This window comes from Maylandia zebra, linkage group LG1, assembly GCF_041146795.1.
Source record: "Maylandia zebra isolate NMK-2024a linkage group LG1, Mzebra_GT3a, whole genome shotgun sequence".
NCBI lineage: Eukaryota > Metazoa > Chordata > Actinopteri > Cichliformes > Cichlidae > Maylandia > Maylandia zebra.
Window position 1 is genome coordinate 21,985,486 of NC_135167.1, and position 20,838 is coordinate 22,006,323.

Here is a 20,838-nt window from a genome sequence, read left to right on the forward strand (position 1 = left end):
TTCATATTCAGTGAGGCTTTGTGTTGACTGTACAGCCTCAAAAAACCAGTGGGTACTAAGGAGTGGGTTTTATTACCTTCTACGGTGTCCTTGCATCCAAATATGCAAGATGCAATAAGTAATATAGTCATGTTAGCTAGATGAAAGACATCAAATATGCTAACATTATGTTTTTTTACACGTCAGAGGGGGCAGATTAACTTACTTCAGTAATTCGGTCTACTGTATTGCAGTGTGGTAAACAGACTGTATATTACTGCTTTGTGGTACCTGTAAATAGTGCTTTTTAACACGAGAGACACCTGCTCCCTCCCACAGGCTCTTTGTACCTCAGCTCATCACTTATCTCAGCAAATCCGAAGCTACATTGGGACACAGGAGAGAAAGTCTGCACCTGGCAGACAGTTAATAAAGGTGACAGTGGGAGGGCAGGAGGAAAGGAAGCTGCTGGTGTGAAACCCTGCTAAGTGGAGGCACAGGAGTCGAGTATTACTATCTCTGAACACCTTCCGCTCCAAAGACAGTCTCACACACAAAATTCAGTTTTCTGTGCAACTGTCAGGCAGGTCATCTGTTTACTCGAGGATTCTTCTTCATGTGCAACCATTCTCTTTTTTAAAAAAAATTCCCCACACACCCTACGCCACTGGACCGACACAATAAATCACTACAGCAACAGCAGTCATTTGGTATCCAGGGATCCTGGCGTTCATACGCCGTCTCTCTGTCTGTTTGTCGTCTGCTCAGCTTCCTCACAGCCTCCATGCATCTTAAAACTGTGCAACACTTAATAACAGAAGCGACAGATGGTAGAACTTCTTTTTTTTAACCTAACATATCTTCAATGAAAAACTGTTTTTTAATCACATTTTTACCCTTTTCATTGTAAGTGTGACCAGAAATAGTGCAGAAACAGACAAATGAAAAACACCATACAGTGTGTGCATCTGTTTCTGCTGAATCTTGTCCCATGCAGATCTTGTGCACTTTTGCAGAAGTAACAGCAGGCGCTTTCCTTTCTACAAATGTTTCATTTACATATTGCATTACCCTTGGTTGGATTCATGTATTTCATGCATCCTCTGCAGCTGCCATATCTGGCATCACAACAATTCTCACCTCACAGGCGGGTTTTTGTCTTGCAGATACTGCTGCGAGTTATTGCTTTTTTCCCACTGTACATTCGTTGTAGTTCTGTACTGTATAGTGTTTTTCCCCCTTATCTTACATATAAACCAAGGATAAGGAAGGTAAAGTATACATTCCTTAATGACGCATAAAAGACATTTTAAAAACATAGCAAGCTCAACATTGCAATCTAGCAATACATCATAGTTACATTGTCCTGTAACTCAAGTCAAATCCATTTGTATAGCACTATTCAGGCAAGACTGTATATGAAAAATGTAAGTAGCCAACATGTCATCATCCATCCATTTTAAAGCTTACATTGTAGCATTTTGCACTTTGCTATTTTTGTTTCTACTGAAGTCAGAAATGACCATAATAGCAAGCTTCAAGATTCTTCACCCTCAATAAACATGAAGCTATCAGTTTGAGTAAAGCTGCTGATATGTACAAAAACAATGTTTTATTTATTATATTAAATAATTAATCCCTGAGGAAAATGTGCTTTGTGTAAACTGAACATATACCAATCAAATAAATTTCATATCATTTCATATATAAAGTTAATGTTAATGTAAAAAAATTACATGGAAAATTTACATGTACTTAAATTAATAAATGTGCCAAAAGGGTACCACTTTAGGCAGAATTTGTTCCTTTGATTGTTGTTTAGGAATCAGGCACACAAGCCTAGAGAGACCAGTCATGCTGTGACAACCTTCCGTCACTGGGAAAGATGTGTACTGGTTAGCAAGGTGTTGCTGGCAATGTGCTATATGGGTGCTGTACCGAAAATCTTTCCTGTGATTGCTTTGGATGCTAGCAGATGGCCGTAGTTTGAATGGGGGATGCTGACTTAGTGAGACTGTAGGGAAACTTGAAAAATGTGACATAAACCATGTGCGTGTTCACTGTACAGACAGATACTTGTGCTACGTAACATACAATTAAAATATTACAGGCTCACTAACAAGAACCTGAGTGCAGCCTTGCGGACCATCTATTTGTACATAAAGCACTCAGATAATAATTTAAAAGATAATTCAATTTAAATGTGTCAAAAGGTACCAAAACAAACACCTTTGACAGGTTCAGTTCAGTGACCCCAATTATCTGAGGTGACAGCCAGCAGAGAGGTAAGAGCCTAGTCATCATCCACTTGTCAAAGACGCCCAAGTTCATAATCATACATATTTAAATATACTTTAAACAAGTGATGTAGTTATATCACTTGTTTATTCAATTCAGTTTTATTTATATAGTGCCAAATCACAGCAACAGTTGTCTCAAGGCACTTTACATTGTAAGGTACAGACCATACAATAAACTATATGAACCATACGTCACCATAGGTACCATACGTACCTATGCAATGGATAAAACATTTTGATTTCCACCATCATGATTGATCACTTCTAACATGAATCTTTGGGGGATTGACTCCCATGAACAGCTGAGGAAGTTTTTGGTTTCTTTTTTCAAAGCTTGTCAGTTGATTCTAAGTCAGTTTGCAAACAGAGGGACTGAAATCTTAAATTTCATTTCTACTTTACAATAACAGCTCAAATTTACCAGCAGTCTTCACAGCCTCACAGTGACACCATTTTAGTGCTTATATCATCTTATTTAGTGTTATTTTAATAACACTTTCATGTGCATTGAGTAACTCAAAGTATTGAACTTTTACTTGTTTATCTTACATCATCTTGCTGTTGTGTATGAAGCCATATCAGGTGTCAGGGCAAAATGTGGCCAAGCCAAGAGACAGTGATGCTCTGCAGTGGAGTGTTGAGTTACAGCAGGAGTGCAGCATCCACATCGCACTGGGACACGGCTATCCTGGTTTTGAGTCTTTTTTTGGATCATCGATAGGATGTTTACGTGGAAGACAGAGAAATCAAGGTATTCATACCACCAAAGGTATCCTGGGTAATTCAAAAGTGGCTCACCCAACACTATATCCATTAAATGAACTTAACCGACTTTCCAGATTTTTCCCACTGTAACCAGAGTTGTGTAATCTCTGACTCTCAGACTTGAATCGCTCTGCTTTGCCTTTTGCTTCTTCACATCTAAATTTCACACTTCCACTACAGAAAGACATAACTGATTTTCTTCATCACTCAAAAAGTGACAATTTGGCCTCTGGCAGGGTTTTTTTTTCTTTCTTTGGCTGTCGTTGAAGGGCATGTGAGTACAGGAAACTTCAAAAAGCGGTCTATAATAACAACTGGGGCAGTCCCTGTGAGCTGTACAGACACCACTCAGAGCAGGGAGAGACAGATGACAGGTGAATGATGACACGCATCAGCCATTCGGTGACTAATTTTCTGTGCTTACTCAGACGTAATAATCTGCCGCTGTATGCTCAGCTGATGTGGTCCATGTGTCTGCTCCTGCTGTCTGCTTATTGGTATGAAAGAGAGGCAGAGCAAGAGTGAGACAGGAGAGCAGTCCAAGGCTACAGATTTAATCTGGCTGCTGTGGTCATGTGATTAGTCGTGGCCAGGGGCCAGCGGATAGAGTAATTTATGGCAGTGGGGGGGGGGATCAACACATTTGGATGGTTGCTGCTCCTGAGGGAAATCTCACTCTTAACCAAGCCACCATCCCTCTTTAACCCACCATAACATCACATCTGTGGCTGCCGGGCTTGGGGACAGTTAGCCTTGTTTTGTTTATCTGTGGCTATATAAGGAGGTGTAGTTTTATGTTTGAGGCCATAAAATGAGTACAGAAGAAGCTAAGTGAGACCCAGAGAATCTATTTTAAACATTTGGGGCTAATGGAGCCAGTAAATTGCATTTAATACCAGAGATTAAAGGGAATATTGACAGCCTGCTGAGGACTGTGCGTCAGTTTTCGCTGTCCTTTTTGGCTTAAAACCATATGACTGCTGTGGTGACCTCACCCTCCTTCAGACCACTGGCACGCTGGTGGGTGTATGTGTGTACATGTTAATTTAATCCTCTTCCCAACTCCAAGAACTGTAAATAAACATCAGAGGAGTTTCATGAGAGGCTGTGTTCAGTTTTTTGGGGTGAATTTTCTGTTTTCAGAGCTGCCAATATCAAGCAGTGCTGATAACAGCAGTTTCCTCCTGACCTTCCCCACCAGCTGCTCACCAGCTTGCTCCATCCAAAATTTACCTGCCTTTGCATTGGCTTGCTGGTCAAAGATAGAGTTTATATCTACATTTGCTTTTTTAGGGTGTATGGGCCGTCTCAAGGGGACTATGGTTTATACTCAGTCCTTCTCCCATCCTTCATTCTGTTTATTAGTCTGAACAAATATGTAAATACAGGGATAGGGACATGCTGTCTCCCCTCGTGGTGCAGCTTCATTATAAAATATGCAGGATGCAATCCAGCTTCATTGCCAAATTCTTTAATGGAAAGTGGTCCTGCCCAAGGGGTTCATGCAGAAGGAGTCTGTGAACTCTCTTTATGGTTACATCATAATCTAAATTATTCGACAGCCCTGAGAAATGCATTTCACTTGTTTGACAGATGTCACACACACGGGGAGTCATTCCCCCTTAGATCATGAGCGCACAGGCTCCTCTGAGTCCCCTCGTCCTTCAGGTCTCACTAAAGACTTGTGTTTACTGGGCATTTAAATTTGACACCGAATCAATCACTGAATTGATTATCATCTGTAGACACTCTGTGAACTATCAGCCCCTAAAGGGTAAGTAATTGTAACCTCAGCCTTGCATTTAGTATGGCTTGGCATTAGGAGGTATAGCATAGATGTTAAAAACAAAACACATTCGTAATCCATCATAATATCTACATTATAATGTCAACTATAATATTCTTTAATCTAGTTATTGGCAGAAAAATGTATTCATGTATGTATAATATGCACCATTAGCAAGTATATTAAAATAAATTAGGAGGAGATATTTTTTTTTTTTGCTTATTACAGTAATTTTGATTGTCCATTTTATTCAGTTGGAGCTGTGTGGTGGTTTAAGATGATCCAAGATTTGAATGCACAGCTCATACTTCCAAAAAACTGGAAACTGAGTAAAATGTCTAAAAAAAATAGCATAATGCAACAGTTTGCAAACGTTTTAAGCTCTATATTTAACGGAAAATATTACAAATACAACATGTTGTTGCTTTTTTTCCACTGTTTTATCACCTCTTCTGTGAAAAAACAAAAAAAGAACTTGGGAAGTGGAGAGAATAATACTCAAGCATTTAAAGCAAAATGTTTTCCTACTCCAGGCTGATGTACGAGGTTGGCTTTAATAGTGTAGAGCAGGAATGTCAAACACACGTTACCACATACGGCCCCCTTTGATCTTACGAGGGCGGGACCAGTGAAACACCCCTTTCTCTCAGAGTTACCAACTTTACACATTCGATCCCTGAAGTATTTTAATGAAAGAAAAAGACATACAATTTCAACAGTACATCCCATTTGTTCTACGTGATAAAGAAAAGTCTGTCAGCATGACTCATTGGGATTAAATGTGTAAAATGATAGAAAAAGTTCTGGTAGCTCATTGTGTAGACGGCCCTCTAATAATATTTTTTTAATGTAAACCCATTATCAAAAGCACAAATTTCTATAATAGACAGTGAAAAACAAACTTTTAGTCATTTAATTGTTTATCTATTACTTAATTTGGTGTAATATGAATGGCTGTGGGGCTGTGGGAGTGTGTCCAAAATGTATGTTCTCCTTCACATATTCCAGAGCCGCCCAGGGACCCATATTGGTGTCTTTGGTGGGCCAGTTTTGGCCCCTGGGCCTTATGATTGACAGCCCTGGTCTAAAGCATAATTTTTTGTATTTTTAATTTTACTGAACATTTTTTCAGTTGGTCAACAGACATGCTGTTTTAATACATGTAGAGCGGGGTCATTAGTAAACAACATCATTAGTAAATGTTGCGCCAGAACTTGTGTTAAGCTTTAATGGTGCCTTCACAGATTTGCAACTTACCTCTGCTTCATGGTCAGATGTGCCTCATAAAATCATGGATGCTGACTTTTGTACTCATTGGTCTCTCTGTCTTTAGTCTGGAAAATAGGAGCTCAGTGGTTTAAAAAAACAAACATATTTTGACTTCTGCAATTGGAGGACAGTTTTTTTCCGACTTTGTGTGAAGCTCAGAAAAAGCAGCCTTTTTCCTGTATCATTTGTATTTATGTTTTTAGTCTTTATATAGGGGCAGGAATACAGGAATAGTTCTCCTTTGCAATACATGGTTTTGTTTCCATTCTTTATACTTAAAGGTCCAGGTTACCAAATCTGGTCTTATTAGGTTACTTACTTGCCTCCTGATTATTTAATTCCATATGAGCTGATTTGTTCCTCTCCACCTCCACTTTATGATACTTAAATCCTGCCCATGCTTTAATTCGGCCTAATGGACCAATCTCACAGAAAGCAAGATCGAAAACACACCTTTGTCTCAGTTTTACAGTTCTGGGATTTCTCTAAGAATCACTTAGACGAACCCCCCCAACACACACACACACACACACACACACACACACACACACACACACACACACACACACACACACACACACACACACTAAAGCCATTACATAGCTTCCTCTCTCCTCCTCCTCCCTCCCTCCTCCTGTGTCACTCTCCTGCTCTCTCCCTCTCTGGCTGAACACACGCGCACTCTCTTTCCTACCTCGCAGACGCTTGGGTGCCGTCGCCGCTGCATCCTACCGCTCACTGTTGAACCGCCTCTTTCTCTCGACTCTTTTTCTCCACACAAACAAACCGGCATTTCACGGTTTGGCGGCCGGGAAAGTGTCCGCCATACGAGGCAAACCACAACAATGACCCGGTCCTGACTAAAATTGAATAGATTAGCCAATCTATTCTGAGCTCTAATGAGATTAGAGGGTCAGCGCGGGCATGGGTCGCGGCGGCGTGGCACTTTTCCTTGAACTCCTCCGGGAACGTCCTCCCTATCAGCGGTGTTTCCAGCGTGGAAATGGCGTTTTTGACACCGAGGATGCCACGGATGACGCGACAGGACAATAACAGACATTTGAATGCACGCTCACCTGTGCCGCTTTGGTGGCGCGCGGATTCCTAGAAGTAGCAGCACCAGCAGCAGTAGTTGTAGTTGTAGTAAAAGTAGCAGCAGAAGCGGCAGCAGGAGTTGCAGGAGAAGATGAAGTACCAGAAATATATAACGGTGATGCAGATGGCCATGGGAGTGACAGCCTCCAACAAAGACTGCCTCCCCGCGAAGAGACAGCTGTGGTGAGTATGGACAAAGAGGAGGAGGAGGTGCGCGCTTTGGTTCGGAGCGTGTGTTGGTGCGCGTGGAGCGTGGGGGAAAACAGGTTTGAAATGAGCCTCTGGGCTTTGTTGTCTTGTTTGAGAAGCTCCAGTCGCGCTTTTCTGCTATGTCTGCTGTGAAGTTGAAGCTCAGCAGCTGCTGGCGGAAGCGACTACCTCCATCCGCCTCTGTGTCGCTCTGCCTTCAACGACAGTTTGATGTGCGCGCCGGTGACATCGACACCCAGCAGGTATTTAGGCGGGGAGGAGGAGGAGAGGGGTGGACAGTGCGCGCTCGCCCCTTCTCTGTGTTCCTCCTGGTGGTCTCTGAGTGTTATGATCCGCTGGTGAGGCTTTCACGAAACAGAGCAGGTGGATTTACAGGAACAGCGAAACGACGCGGACACACACCGCTTTCTTCTTTCACCCGCACGCGCTCGGCGATTTCAGTTTTCCGAGCAGCTCTCTGGTCTCGCGTCTATTTCTGCGATAGTAAAAAAAACCCAAAACCGCTCATCTCTTATTTAGCAGCTTCTTACCACCTGGATTTGTGTAGGAGCGGTGCTTGTGTTTAACTCTCATTGGCTGATCACGTCTCCGTGCGTTTCCATTTAAATATGTCCACCTAGTTTAATACACGTCCACGTTTGATACCATTTATCCGTTCCCTGGTGTTTCGGGATGAATCAGCAAAACGTAACAGGCAAAAGACTTCTAAAAAACATTTTTTTAGAAAGCTGTCTCTACATCTCACCTCTGTTGCAATTAATTCCCTATCGCTTTCCTTCTTTCCAAAAGTTCCCAGGTTGCTTTAATACTGTAAGATTTCTTTTTTGAAACAAAACGAAACAAAATCTATCTTCTCTGCTTCTGGCTTTCACAGCTACACGACAAGATGACAGCAAACCTAAGATATTTTGAAGGAATTATGTCAACATTTATAAACTCCAGATATATTTTTACATCACAAAACTATTAAAATTTACCTGAAAAAAAGTTTGATAATGCTGCACTGTGCTTCTCTTTAAAGATAATTTAAATATGATACCAATGACAAACTGACCTATTTCTTTGTGCACTCGATGAATTGATTAGTTGGTGTCAGGGAGCAAGATGCTACTGCTGTAACCTTAGCTGGCTTCTGACAACCTGTCAGAGGCTGTTATACTGTGATACACTGGGAATGTGGTTGCACTGTAGGGCATAATAAAGGAAACTGTGAAGAACGCTTCTTTTACTAATTGAAATAAGGAGCATTATAAAGAAGAAAAGGAACAAAAAAAGAAAACGTGACACAGCAGAGTAGTGTTCAGTCTAATTATAGGATCTTATCACAATGAGCAGATTCAGTCTTTCTTCTACTGTAATCCACGCAGATAACATTAAGCATGCAGCACAATCCTTACAGATTTGCACTGCTTTACACTGAGAAGAAAAACTCTGGTTCCTTGCGTAGGATGTGCAAGGCTTTGAGGGGGTCCATCTTACATGTGGGAGCAAATGGGTCCATTACTTTGAATCAGAAATGATCTCACATGGGAGAAAGGATAGGTTTTCTCCTCTCCAACCACTGTCAAACGTGTAGGACAGCGCACAGCGGCGACTTGGTTTTGACACTTCTCCCTTAAGAGAGGCGCGGTGGTATGTCCGGGGCCATCACATCACGGTGGGGGAAGGGACACGGCCATTGCCATTAAAAGTGGATTACTGTATCGCCTCCGACAGCCACTTTAACGGAGCGTAGCTGAGCCAGCGTGTAGCTGCAGTGTGTGTTTCATGGAGTCACCCTTGGATTCGCTTGCCTGCCATTTCTGTCTTTATTCAGTGAAGTCAGAGTCCAGAGTCAGTAGGCTCACGTGCACATAAGTAACTAAAATGTAAGGCCTGACTTTAGGTTGGAATACCGAAGCAATGACCCAAGTTTAGGTGATCAACGTGCATCATAGAAGTTTAATCCTGATGTGTTTCAACTGGTGATCTAATAGAAGTTGACGAGTCGTAGTTTCAACTTCAATCTGTTTTATTTAACTGCTTTCATATTTAGAAGTAGTTACTTTCTTAATTTCAGTCCTCCAGAGGGAAAAATGCATTGCTTTACATTCACCTTACTCTTTGACTTGTGCACAAGAAAGGAATTTAAACACCCAAAGAAGCCAGGCTGAACAGTTTGTATCTTCATAACTAAATGAAATGTCAGCGTCTTTTCAAAGGTTGAGTGAGTCGTCTGGTTTCCTTCCATTCATACCACAAGGTTGAGATTGCACAACGCAGGAATAAGCTGCTGCTGGAGGACCTAGCTCATATATGATTTATATCAGACTCACTTGCACTCAGGTAATGGGAGATGTTGTTCCTTAACGAGCGTAAGAACAGGAAGAGACTGGCCGTGATGTCGCGACCAGAGACCACGAAAATGTCTGAAATTCAGCGAGCTGCAGCGATAACATCCCAAATAACTGCTGCCAACATCAAGTAGACGTGTAGAGCGATTAACTAATCCCAGCATCAAGGTTGGACAGCGACTGCCTCCAGTACTGTCGTGGTTGCGACAGTACTGCAACTGGTTTGAGTAATTTTGACTGATGTATAATTATTTTGTATAATATTGAGATGACAAATATTTGTCAGGATTCTTCACTGATTTTAGTGGCAAAAATTGTTTTATGTAAGTAGAACATGCAAAGATTTGTGTACATCTTCACGTATTATGAGATTATTAAAATATTAAAGGTAGGGTCTTTCACTCCATTCCTTGCACCTGCATGATGGATAATATTAATAGTAGCTGTGAGATCTCTTTATTTTACTCCTGCGACAGGTTTTGTCTCTTTGGAAAACAAAGTGTGTGAGGGGATAACACGTCTTTTGCACGGTGTGATTTTTTTTATCGACATGTGAGCATTGCACAATTTTTCTTTGACTTCATGCATTAATTATACTGCAGTTTTTGGTGTTTTATTTCAGACAGCTGAAGATGCTTTGTTGCTTTGCAGTGCAGACACACACCGCTCTTTGCAGATTTCCTTCACTTGCACTAAATCCAAAGTATTTCCAAACAACAGACGGTGATCTGCTTTGAGAAATTAGATTTTTGTCCCAAACATTTGATTGTTGTTGTATCTGTCTTTGAATGTAGTATTACTTACTAGTCCAGGTAACTTCACGGTATGTGGTGCAGAGAATGGTTGGTTACTTTGTAACCTTGGTTCTCCGAGTGAGAGACTATCTCTCCAACTTCATGCTGGAGAACAAAATTGTTTAGTGTTACCTTTACAACTATAGCTTAGCGATCAACTGTTGATCACTGACAGATGGTATGTATGCGAGCCAGTCTCTTTACATGCAGAACGGCTTTCTCTCTGCAGAGGAAACAGGAGGAAAGAATTGAAATAAAACTTTTTTCCACAGTCATATAAGCAACAAATATGAAGAGGCGGCTACGCAGCGGCCCAAAACACTCGACCCCCAGCGATTAATAAACGACTCGAGGCCATCGATCACGCTTAAAGAGCAGCTAATTGTACTGACACAATAACAAATCACAAAATAATGAACTTTATGTACCTCAGCTGATTTACATCAGATGCTACATTTGCATTTCGCTGTTTTTGTCACTTTGTTTTGTACCTGCGGCAGGAAGAATGAGATTTAAATAATGTGGAAAACAACAGCAGCATCTCACGTGTTTGTGTTTATGAAGCGTGTGTATTTAAAGAGCTCATTAAGAGCTTGTTATGTTTCCATTCCTGTGTTGTAATTGGTCTTTCATGACACAGTAGACATAAGGGCTAACACTGAAAACAGGCGAGGGAAAACAAGCATAAAAGACACCAAGTTCAGAGTGGAGTACTGTTTTGCTCCAAGTGCCAGATCAATCGAGCTTTATCACTGGCTTTATTCTTAATTGAATTACGACCTTAATATCAGATTACTTGGTTAAGGTGGTTAGCTGTAGTAATCTGAGCATTGTCATTCTCTTCTTATAATAAGATAAACGCAGTGAACCTCAAGCCACAGTACAGCCCCCCACCACCACAGTACAAAACAAGCCAGCACGTTGTTATTAAACAAAACACATGGTGTCCTGTGATAGCCAGGACACTGTAATTACTTTGTGATCATCCACATATGACAATTAGCCCAATGACGACTGTCTAATTTGTAGGCAGCTTTCCATAATATGTGGGTGTATCGCTGTGTATTGTGTGCCAGATGCCTGCTCAGCTTCCCTCCACGGTCACAGCTCTGCCTGGTGTTCTCAGTCCACCTGCCTAATGATGCATAAAGTCAGCGTCTCCTCTTCCCCCTGCCCCGTGCCACGGACACATACATGCAGGCGCCTTCTCTGCCCTCTGATTTGCCTCTCCACACTTCCTCCCTCCTCCACATTTAACAACTCCTGTCTGCCTCCCCCCCTGCTCTCCACTCCTAGTCCCACTCACGGAGTCTACGATGCATAATCTCACACAAACTGACAACGCCTTGCATTAGTTACCTCGGCGGGAGCCCAAGTTTATGGTGGCCCTGCCATGATAATCAGTACTTTTCTAAAAACAACATGCTGACATACTATTTTTTTCATACCTACACTCAGTAAGTCTGATCTTATAAACACGAGTCATGGCTTTAATCTTTGAACATACTACTCTTACTCTACAGCCTTCACGGCCCTCGTATAGTAAGTATGAGGGTTCACACACGTGTTTGTGTGTCTGAGTGTGTGTGAGTGAGTATTCAGTGTTTCTGTCCATTAGGAACTCGCATGTTCTTACTTTGGCAGAACGGTTGTAATCGCCTCTCAGATGGTTTATGCCACTAAAGGGAACAGATTACACAGGGTTTATTGACTCGTGGCTCACCCCCTTACCCCCTCCCACTCTCCGAGCATCCCGTGGGTGTGTGGTTGTTGGTTGTTTGTGTCTGGGTTAGGCCCTTTAGTGATAACTTTTCTGGTCTCATTTAAATGCTGCTAACTGAGGAAAAACCGTTATTTTTTCGTAGTATTGGCTTTGTTGGATGTGGTCACAATGGGAAATGAGTTTATATATACGCTGCACTTTATTCAGATGTGTTTTTGCACTTCAAATTGTGCAAAAAAATTACTATTTCTATCTTTGCATTAAGGCTCAGTGTAAATGTGCCACTGAGCTCAGTTCTGACTGCAAAAACATCCACTGGTCAATGCAGAAACGATGTCATCACATAACAGGTCTGTCTGAGCAACTTGGATTCAGTTGTTTACGAAACTGTTGACATCGTCTGCAGCACATGTAGCAACGTATCAGAGCTGAGCAGGTGGTGGCAACGCATATTTGTGTGTATAAAGGATGTATGGAGCTAATACAGAGTATGCCATTTAGTAGCTGTTTTAAAGCCTTGACCTTTTGGGCCATCTCAATGTTTGACTGATGAATATTAAAGCTTTCCTTATTTATTAGCATTTTGTATTGTAATGGGTATAAAAGTGTGGAAGATGAGTATTAGTTTGTATTAAATAAGACTTTAAATTAGTGCCAGAGGCCATAAATGCATCAACAAAGTGTTCACAAAGTTGATTTTTGAGGCTTTTTTTGGGTTGATGTTTTTTTCCCTCACAGAGATTTAGTATTTTTGAAATCAGAAGAGTCGCTTACCGCTGGCCAATATAAATAATGCACATTTAAGGTTAATGATAATTAAATGACCCCCGATGAGCAAGCAATTAGCGACAGTGAGAGGGAAAAACTCCCTTGGAACAAGAAGAAACCTCTGACTGAACAGCCATGACCGACTGGGAGTGAGGGGAGGGAGACTAACTGAGATGAGCTGAACAAGAACATATGATGCACAAACTACTTTACACAGTAAACATAAAGCCAGTGTAATAAAGTCTTTATAACACAGTATGCTGGAAAATTCTTAAAAGACAAAACTCTGAAAAAGTAGCATTCATAACAGAACAGCAAGATGCAAGATGCATGTGTGGTTTCGTTTTTCTCTCCACACAACTTGCCGTAGGTCACTGAAAAACTCAATTGATGATGTTATTGCTGCTGATTAGTTACTGAAATTTGTCTCTGCAGCTGCATCCTCCTTTTAACATAGTTGCAACCCAGCGCATGTCTGCGTTCATGTAATGTTGAGTCTAAATAGGCGTCTGGTAATCGCTGCTTAAAGAGCCTGCTGGCGGCAGTGATGCTAGCAGAAGCCTATCAGAGACTCATCGTCTCCAGTCAGAGTCAGGAATGACTTTAAGAATCTGTGAGTCACACGTTCGGGGCCTCTGGTGACTCCCGACTGTCACAGTGGCTCACTGGGGGGCCGACAAGATGGGATCCATCACTGCTGCCCCACAAACAGAGAAGGACACAGCAGAGGGGATCTACTTAAATTTGACAGAGATCCGAGTGGGTTTTTTTTAGGATGTTATATTTGTACACGGCCCTGCCTGTCAACATTTTTATTTTACGTAGTTGAATAGTCATTCAGCAGCACGAGGGAGTGATTTAAAACACTTATAAGACTGATTTGGGTTTCAAAGATCAGAGTGTAATGATTTAACAATATTGATGCATGCAAACAGAAAATTTTGTTTGAAAAGCTGGACAGATATGAGGATGCACACACTGAACGGCTGCTCATCTATCACCACTAAATAGCAACAAATGCCAGGTTTAATTAGTCACTTCCTTTGACGTAACCACCTCAGTGATAAGAGAGATCGTCTGACAGCGGATAGCTACTAAACATAGTGTTCAAAACAATTTAATATCAGTTGACAATAAGTTTGCTGAAAGAGCTGCAGTCGGTGGGTGAGGTGCTGATCATGCACACATTTGCACATGCAGAGTGGCCTGCAGCTTTCCAAACATGATGTATCAAGGGAGGTTCCCTGCTGAGACATCACTGCGTTTGACTGATGTCAAAGTTTAACGGTAAACAACTTCTAGCCAAAGTGTGAAGACTGCTTAGCTTGACCAAGCTATTTCAAATTGACACTGCACTTCCTTGGGTCTGCAGAAATACATCGTCCAAAGCAGTGAGTGGATTGGATTAATCGCACATACAGTCCTTTATTTATTAGACAGATGATATAATACCTGTAATCTGTGGAGAATGTGTAATGTTGTTTGATACTGCCGCAAAACAGGTTGATATGTGTCCTTACCCACAGGACCATCTTAGCGATTACACAATTCTCCTTATGATCTATTTCAGATTAAAAAAAATAAAAAATAACTCGTGCATAGAAACAGACCTAGCAATTAACTAGTTTATGACTACACAACAAATGCAACCACACTGGGATAGTACATAAAAGATTAACAGCTGTCAGTAAACATTAGATACTTGCTGACAGCTGTTAAACATTTTAAATGGCTTTGGTTTTCGGTCTTCTGTGAAACACATATGTTGGGAATAAGTGTATATAAACACAGTGAAGCTGGGGGATGAACGCTAACTTTTTTCCACTCAATAAAAGTTAGCATGAGGATTCCCAATGGTTAGGGACAAATGCAATCGCATGGCAGGATGCTGTAAACGGACCAAACTTCAGTCAGGAGAACAACTGAGATAATCCATTTGTTGTCCAATGTCCAATAAAACACCTTCAGAAGCCCACTTTAAAAAGTTACAAGAAAGTCTGGCTCCTTGACAGCAAAAGATAAATTAATGAGATGAAATTTAAAACATTTGTAGAGTTCTGTACAAGTGCTTTGAAGTTGTGTTTGTGTAATTTTGGAGCAGCACTTTTTGAAATCAGCCGCTGACCTTGCTGTCACCCTCCTCTCCGCAGGGGTCAGACAACACTCAGACATGACCGTTGTCTCGCCTTGTTTGATACATGTCTATATGACTAATCTGGTCCGTCCATCTGTCAGGCCTGTCTGGCCTAATCAGAGTCTTGATCCTGCTGCAGATTTTCATTCCCGCTCGTTTCTGCCCAGGTGGCTTTCAAATGGCTTACAGGCTCCAGCTTTCAAAGATGTTTCCTTTATTTCTTTTGCTTTTAGACACCCAGTTAGTCATATGTTTCATTCCTCTGTTTGGGGACATCAGTGGGGTTTTCTAGATCAAGTAGGATGTGTCATGTACCTCTTGTCGCCACTTGTCCCATGTAGCAGGAGGGGCACCCAAGAGCAAAGGGATGCATGTTCATCGGCCACCATCACTTCGAGCTGAACAGTCAGGCATTATGGAGCAGTCAGGGCGACCTCTGAGCCATATGCTGACTGTGTCCCTCTGTGCTTTGTCCCTTTGCATTATGGTCATTCTCCTTCCTTTTTTCCTTTGTCCTCTTTCCACCAACTCTGCCTCTCAGCACCATGTTCCTTTATGCTTTGCTCACCTGTCTCCTTTATTCCCTGGTTTCTCTTTTTGTTCTCAATTTATTTTCCCCACCTGTGCAATGGGAGCAAATGGTAAGTGTTTGTGTTTATATGGAAAGTAAAATGCTGGCTAGGTAAAAGCTTCTTTGAAAAGGTCTAGGAATATAAATGGAAAGAGAAAGTCACTGGAGCTATTTTGGACGCGCCGCTGCTGCCTGATGAGCTGGAAGATATGAACAAAGACAAATCCCAGGGTGGAGAGGCATCCCAGGACTCTATTTAACATTCTGGTTAGAGCACAGTCTATTGTTATTGGACATGAGCTAAAAACATAGATAAGGGTCAAAAATAGTAAGACACCTGCCTGTAGTTGTAGAAAGATCTGACACCAATGTTAACAGGAAATAAAACTGCCTCACTTAGTATATCTGTCTCAAATAAAACACAGCTAGCTGTGCACATACTGGAAACAGAGATTTTAGTGTTGGATTGGGATTATCAGGCCAGCTGGAGTTGTTTTCCAGGCTCTGAACACAGCATGAACTGCTAAATACTGAAGCTCACAGTTTAACATGCTTCCACACCAAGAAAACCCACAACCCATGTAGACTTAGTGCCTGAAAGAAATCAGTTGGTAACTATATAATCACCAATGGCAACTGTATCGGCATTGACAGTGCACTCTTTTCTAACTTTTCTAACGTTGTGATCATGTGTAGTTTCTACTTAAAATTGTTTGGTGACTACTTTTATGTTATATAGCGAAAATGATATGTACAAGTGTACAGCTCTCCACATTCAGTGCTCCACCAGGTACATGTTCCTATACTTGGTAATGTCAATGCACTTATGCAGAAGTATGAGATCATGTGTAGTTTCTACTAAGCCTACTGAATAGTTATTTTCTTGAGGGTGTTTGTTTCAAATGAAAGTTTGTCAAAAACTAACTTTTTTGCTTCTTTTGTTCTGCTGATGTTCTTCTGGTGTCCTAGCAACAATGGTGCCTGTATACAGTATTATTTGAGATACTATTATCTTTTTCATATCTAACTCTAAAGCTCTTCACACACCGAACACGTAACTGTGTGCAAATTTTATGAGCATTAAAAATACTTGTCAGACTCACCTGTTCTTAATGCATCCGCTCACACCAACCGCAGGTGGGATAATTTGGCAAGACAAAGTTGCAGCATTTATTCTTTTAGAATCAAGTTCAGTTTTTCAGATTTTCAAATGCATTCGGCAACAAGACACTCAAAACATGCCCTGGTGCTGAATATGCAAGGATATCTACAATGCAAAATAATACTATTTTACCTCAGACACACAGCTGGGTCCTGCCCCGGATCAGATGTGGTTAGGTCTATTAACAATACTGCCCCACTGACATCCTTAACCTTCCTGCCTTCTTGGGACCTTTTTGTGCCACTGCTATGTGTTAAATGGCTGCCATTTCCACTGTGTTCAGTGGAATATAACCAAACTTGCCACAGGATAGTTTTTACCTGTCAATGTTAATATTCCAGTGTGAATTCCTTAAATCAGCCTAAAATGGCTGAGCAGCAGAAATCCCCACACCCATCACCCTGGGGACCATTTTCTGCCCATTGACTTCCATTATAAACGCTATTTTTCAACCCCAAATTATCATCATATGATTTTATTTTGTCTTCTTTTCTTGGATGTCAATGAAGACTCAGGGCCTTGAAGTTTTAATTTTTAAATTGCAAAAAAAATGCAAAAAAAATAATGGCAGGTCAAAATGTATGTTGGTGCCAATCTTTGGTCCATCTAAAGGCCTACTTATAATGACAATCACATATTACGTCAACTGTTTTTTTGTGGAAATATTTAGTTTCGTTTTTTGGTTTTTGGGGCTTATAACACAGGGCGCTCATGTAATAACACTGGGATTTGAAGGGTTAAAACAACGAAAATATAATTAAAACTTTACATGAATATTTCAGGGAGAAGTAGTTTTACAAGGTTGGCTAATTTAAAGTGGAATAAAATATGGATATATGGTCTTTTTATGGCGTGGCTGAGAATGGTCCCTAGGGTGATGGGTGTGAGTTTTTTAAAGGATGGCAGGAGGGTTAAATATACACAATAGCGGTTGTGATATATCTTCAACTCCTGGATCAAAGCATGAAATTCTCCTTGCTGCTGCCTTCTCCTGAGAATTGGATTAACCCAGAATCTCAGTTTTTCCTTAATTTAAGCTTGCAGCTTTCAGAGAGCAGCATTTATAAGTCTGAGTAATACAAGGGCAATTTCCATCCTTTTCCAAAGAGCAGCTCTCATTGACAATAAACTTTTTACCTTGGTGTGCAGCATTATAGTATATTGTAGTGATGCAGCAGAAATAGTCAGAAATAAGTACAAAAGCAGGCTGGAAATTATAAGTAAAAGTATAAAAATAACTACTTAACACTCTAAGATGACAAAAAATAAAGTAACTTAACCTTGTAACTAGAGATGGCAGGATACCACTTTTTTATGTCCGATACCGATATCATAAATTTGGATATCTGCCGATACCAATATGAATCCGATATAGTGTTTTTTAATCAACAAAACTGTTTTTTTTAAATATCTTGCTGCATTTTGTATAAGTTCATACTCAAGTTTAAAACAACAACTACACTAAAGCTATTCTGTTATACCTGTATGCAAAAAAAAATATTTCATAGTTCAGCAATACTGATCAATCTAATAAACTTAAACCTACACCATCCTCCCTATTCTGGTATTTTAAAGAGTACTTAGCGTAAATATTAAGCAACCTAACTAATAGGGTTCCAACTCCCAGCAACAACAAAAATAAATAAATAAAAAATAGGGAACCACCCCTCACGCTCCACCTCATGATGCTTAATCGACGTAATCAACCTTAATTTGATGCAGTGTGAAAAAAAAATGCACAGAAATCAATTATTTTTCAATATATTAAAATATTAAATAGATTCAACATCTTTCTTCAACAAAATTGCAGACTGCACAGATGGTACCTTCCCAAAGGAAAAAGTACTATAGCTTACTAGGGTATATATATTAGACTTAATAGTTACTATATACAGTAATTGACTTCTATTCATTTTACATCAAATTAAAACTTTGGGTGTCAGATAATTATTCATTAAAAGCTAGACATTTTAAATGAGAATAAGAAAGAAAAGTATGTCTTTGTGCCCCTTTTCCCTGTTAATGCCCTATCGGCCCCCCTGGCTAAACTTTGCTAGATCCGCCCCTGCACAGTTACCAGCGTCAGCTACGTAAAAAAAGATCCTGGTGTAGAAAGTAATATTAAATAAATTCTAACAACAGCTTTTCAAGCTTAAACGTGCTGCTGTTGTTTATCCGCTGGTTTCCTCTTTCTGGTGCAAAGTGGGCCAAAAACAAACAAGACAGACGGACTCGCGACAGAAAAGCCGATCAGCTGATCATTAAGCAGTTTCATGATTGAAGTAGCAGCAGGAGAGGCAGTCACTTGTTAAGCTTAACGCAGGAATGCTTTACAAACATTCAGAGATGGACTTACACACTTGCTTTACTTCTCTCGGGATAACTTTGTCGGAGATGAAATGCCGGGTTGCTAGCGAAGCTCCAAATGCTATCCAGACCACCGACAGGTCCCGCATGCCACAGCCGCTCTATCACGTGATGCATACTGCTCCGACGTGCTAACGTTCTGAGGCGAGTTACGGCGTGTTGCAAGTTTTGTGAGGTGCTTTCGTGATATTTAATGGATTGGATTACATTTTTTATTTTTCTCCGAAATCCGATCCAGTAACTTAGGTCAGTATCGGACCGATACCGATACGTAATATCGGATCGGTCCATCTCTACTTGTAACTTGTCAAGAGCTGCAAAATGTTGTCACCTAATAAGACTGAAAGATGTTCTCTACCTGGGATGCTGTTTCTTGGGTTGAGCTTTTTAAACAATTGCTTAAATCATGGCTTTTCCCACTATTTCCACATGTACTGTTTGCTCTTCCTGTCATATAGAGCGAAGCTAGCGAGCGTTCCTGCGAAGCTCAATTTAGCATCAATTGCTAGTTTTGTTGCTAGTATTGTTATTTCCACCTTTAGCTAAAACAGTTTTCTTGCATATTTTGCAAGAAAACATTTTGCTTTGTTAGAAGTTGTTGAAGTAGCTTCGTGGTTAGGTGTTAAATCTCCGCTGGGCTCTCGCTCTCAGACATGCCCGGGTTTGTCTCATTGTTGTGGCGCTAGGAAATTTAAATGCATGGCCTTCCTATAGCAATGATATCACAATATGACATTTTTATCACACATAAACATTTATACCAGCGTTATCACTGGCGATAAGATGTGGCACGGCCCTACTTAAAACAATAATCAAAGAATGTTTTTTAATATAAATAACATTACTTACTGGATGAGGTAATCTGTTAATCTTAGTGGTATTGTTAATCTGTGGACATGAGGGAGATTCTCTATTTTGGGCTGAAGTCTCATGTAATATTTATCCATTTCACCTCTCTCTACATTTAGTGCCTGATGTGTCTGAGTATTTCCTTACTTTTCGTGCTGTAAGATCCAGTCATTGTCTGTTCGCACTGGAGGGAACACTTTGAGTTTAGCTCCATGAGTGCACTCCAGCCTGTTTGTGAGTTTCTCTGTATTCCTCCAGAGGCAGTGAAAAGTGAAACTAACATCTGTCTGTAAAGACAGAGAGACTGAGTCTAATCCACTGCCTTGCACAGCTAAAGATATCACACTAAATTCCTGCAGTATAGCTGAAAGTATAGTAAAAAAGTCCACAAAAAACCCCCAAATTGGGCTCAGAGGAAAATCGCTTTTTAAAGAGTTTGGTTTCAGCAAAATGCTTTGAAAAATAAACTTGCAATAGGGAGCTTACTGCAATAGGGCGTATTGCATTACCTCTTATTTTAACAACGCTGAGTATTTCAGAGCTCTGGCTTTCTCCAATAGTCCAGCATGTCTGTCAGCATAATAGGGGATTCCTAATTGGCCGCAGGTGTGAACGTGAGCAGGAATGTTTGTCTGTCTCTGTGTCACCTGTTTTCCAATATTTGGGAGTTTTATAAGGTGCCAAATATAAGTGACAGGTCCAGATTGCAGTCAGGTCAGTTTATCACCCCGAC

The 20,838-nt window shown here is 40.7% G+C and overlaps 1 protein-coding gene across 11 annotated transcripts in view; it reads left to right on the forward strand.

Annotated features, from left to right (window-relative positions):
• Positions 1-6,796: 6,796 nt before the first annotated feature.
• tjp1a (tight junction protein 1a) overlaps positions 6,797-20,838 on the forward strand; it is a 103,095-nt gene continuing 89,053 nt past the window's right edge. For 6 of the 11 annotated variants that reach the window (XM_004543223.6, XM_004543224.6, XM_004543222.6 and 3 more), the window contains exon 1: positions 6,798-7,377. In XM_004543223.6, coding sequence (XP_004543280.1) covers positions 7,286-7,377 — 92 coding nt within the window. In that variant the 5' untranslated portion in view covers positions 6,798-7,285. Of the gene's footprint in view, positions 7,378-20,838 lie in introns of all 11 variants that reach the window. The other 5 variants (XM_004543220.6, XM_004543221.6, XM_004543225.6 and 2 more) reach the window with 1 other exon arrangement.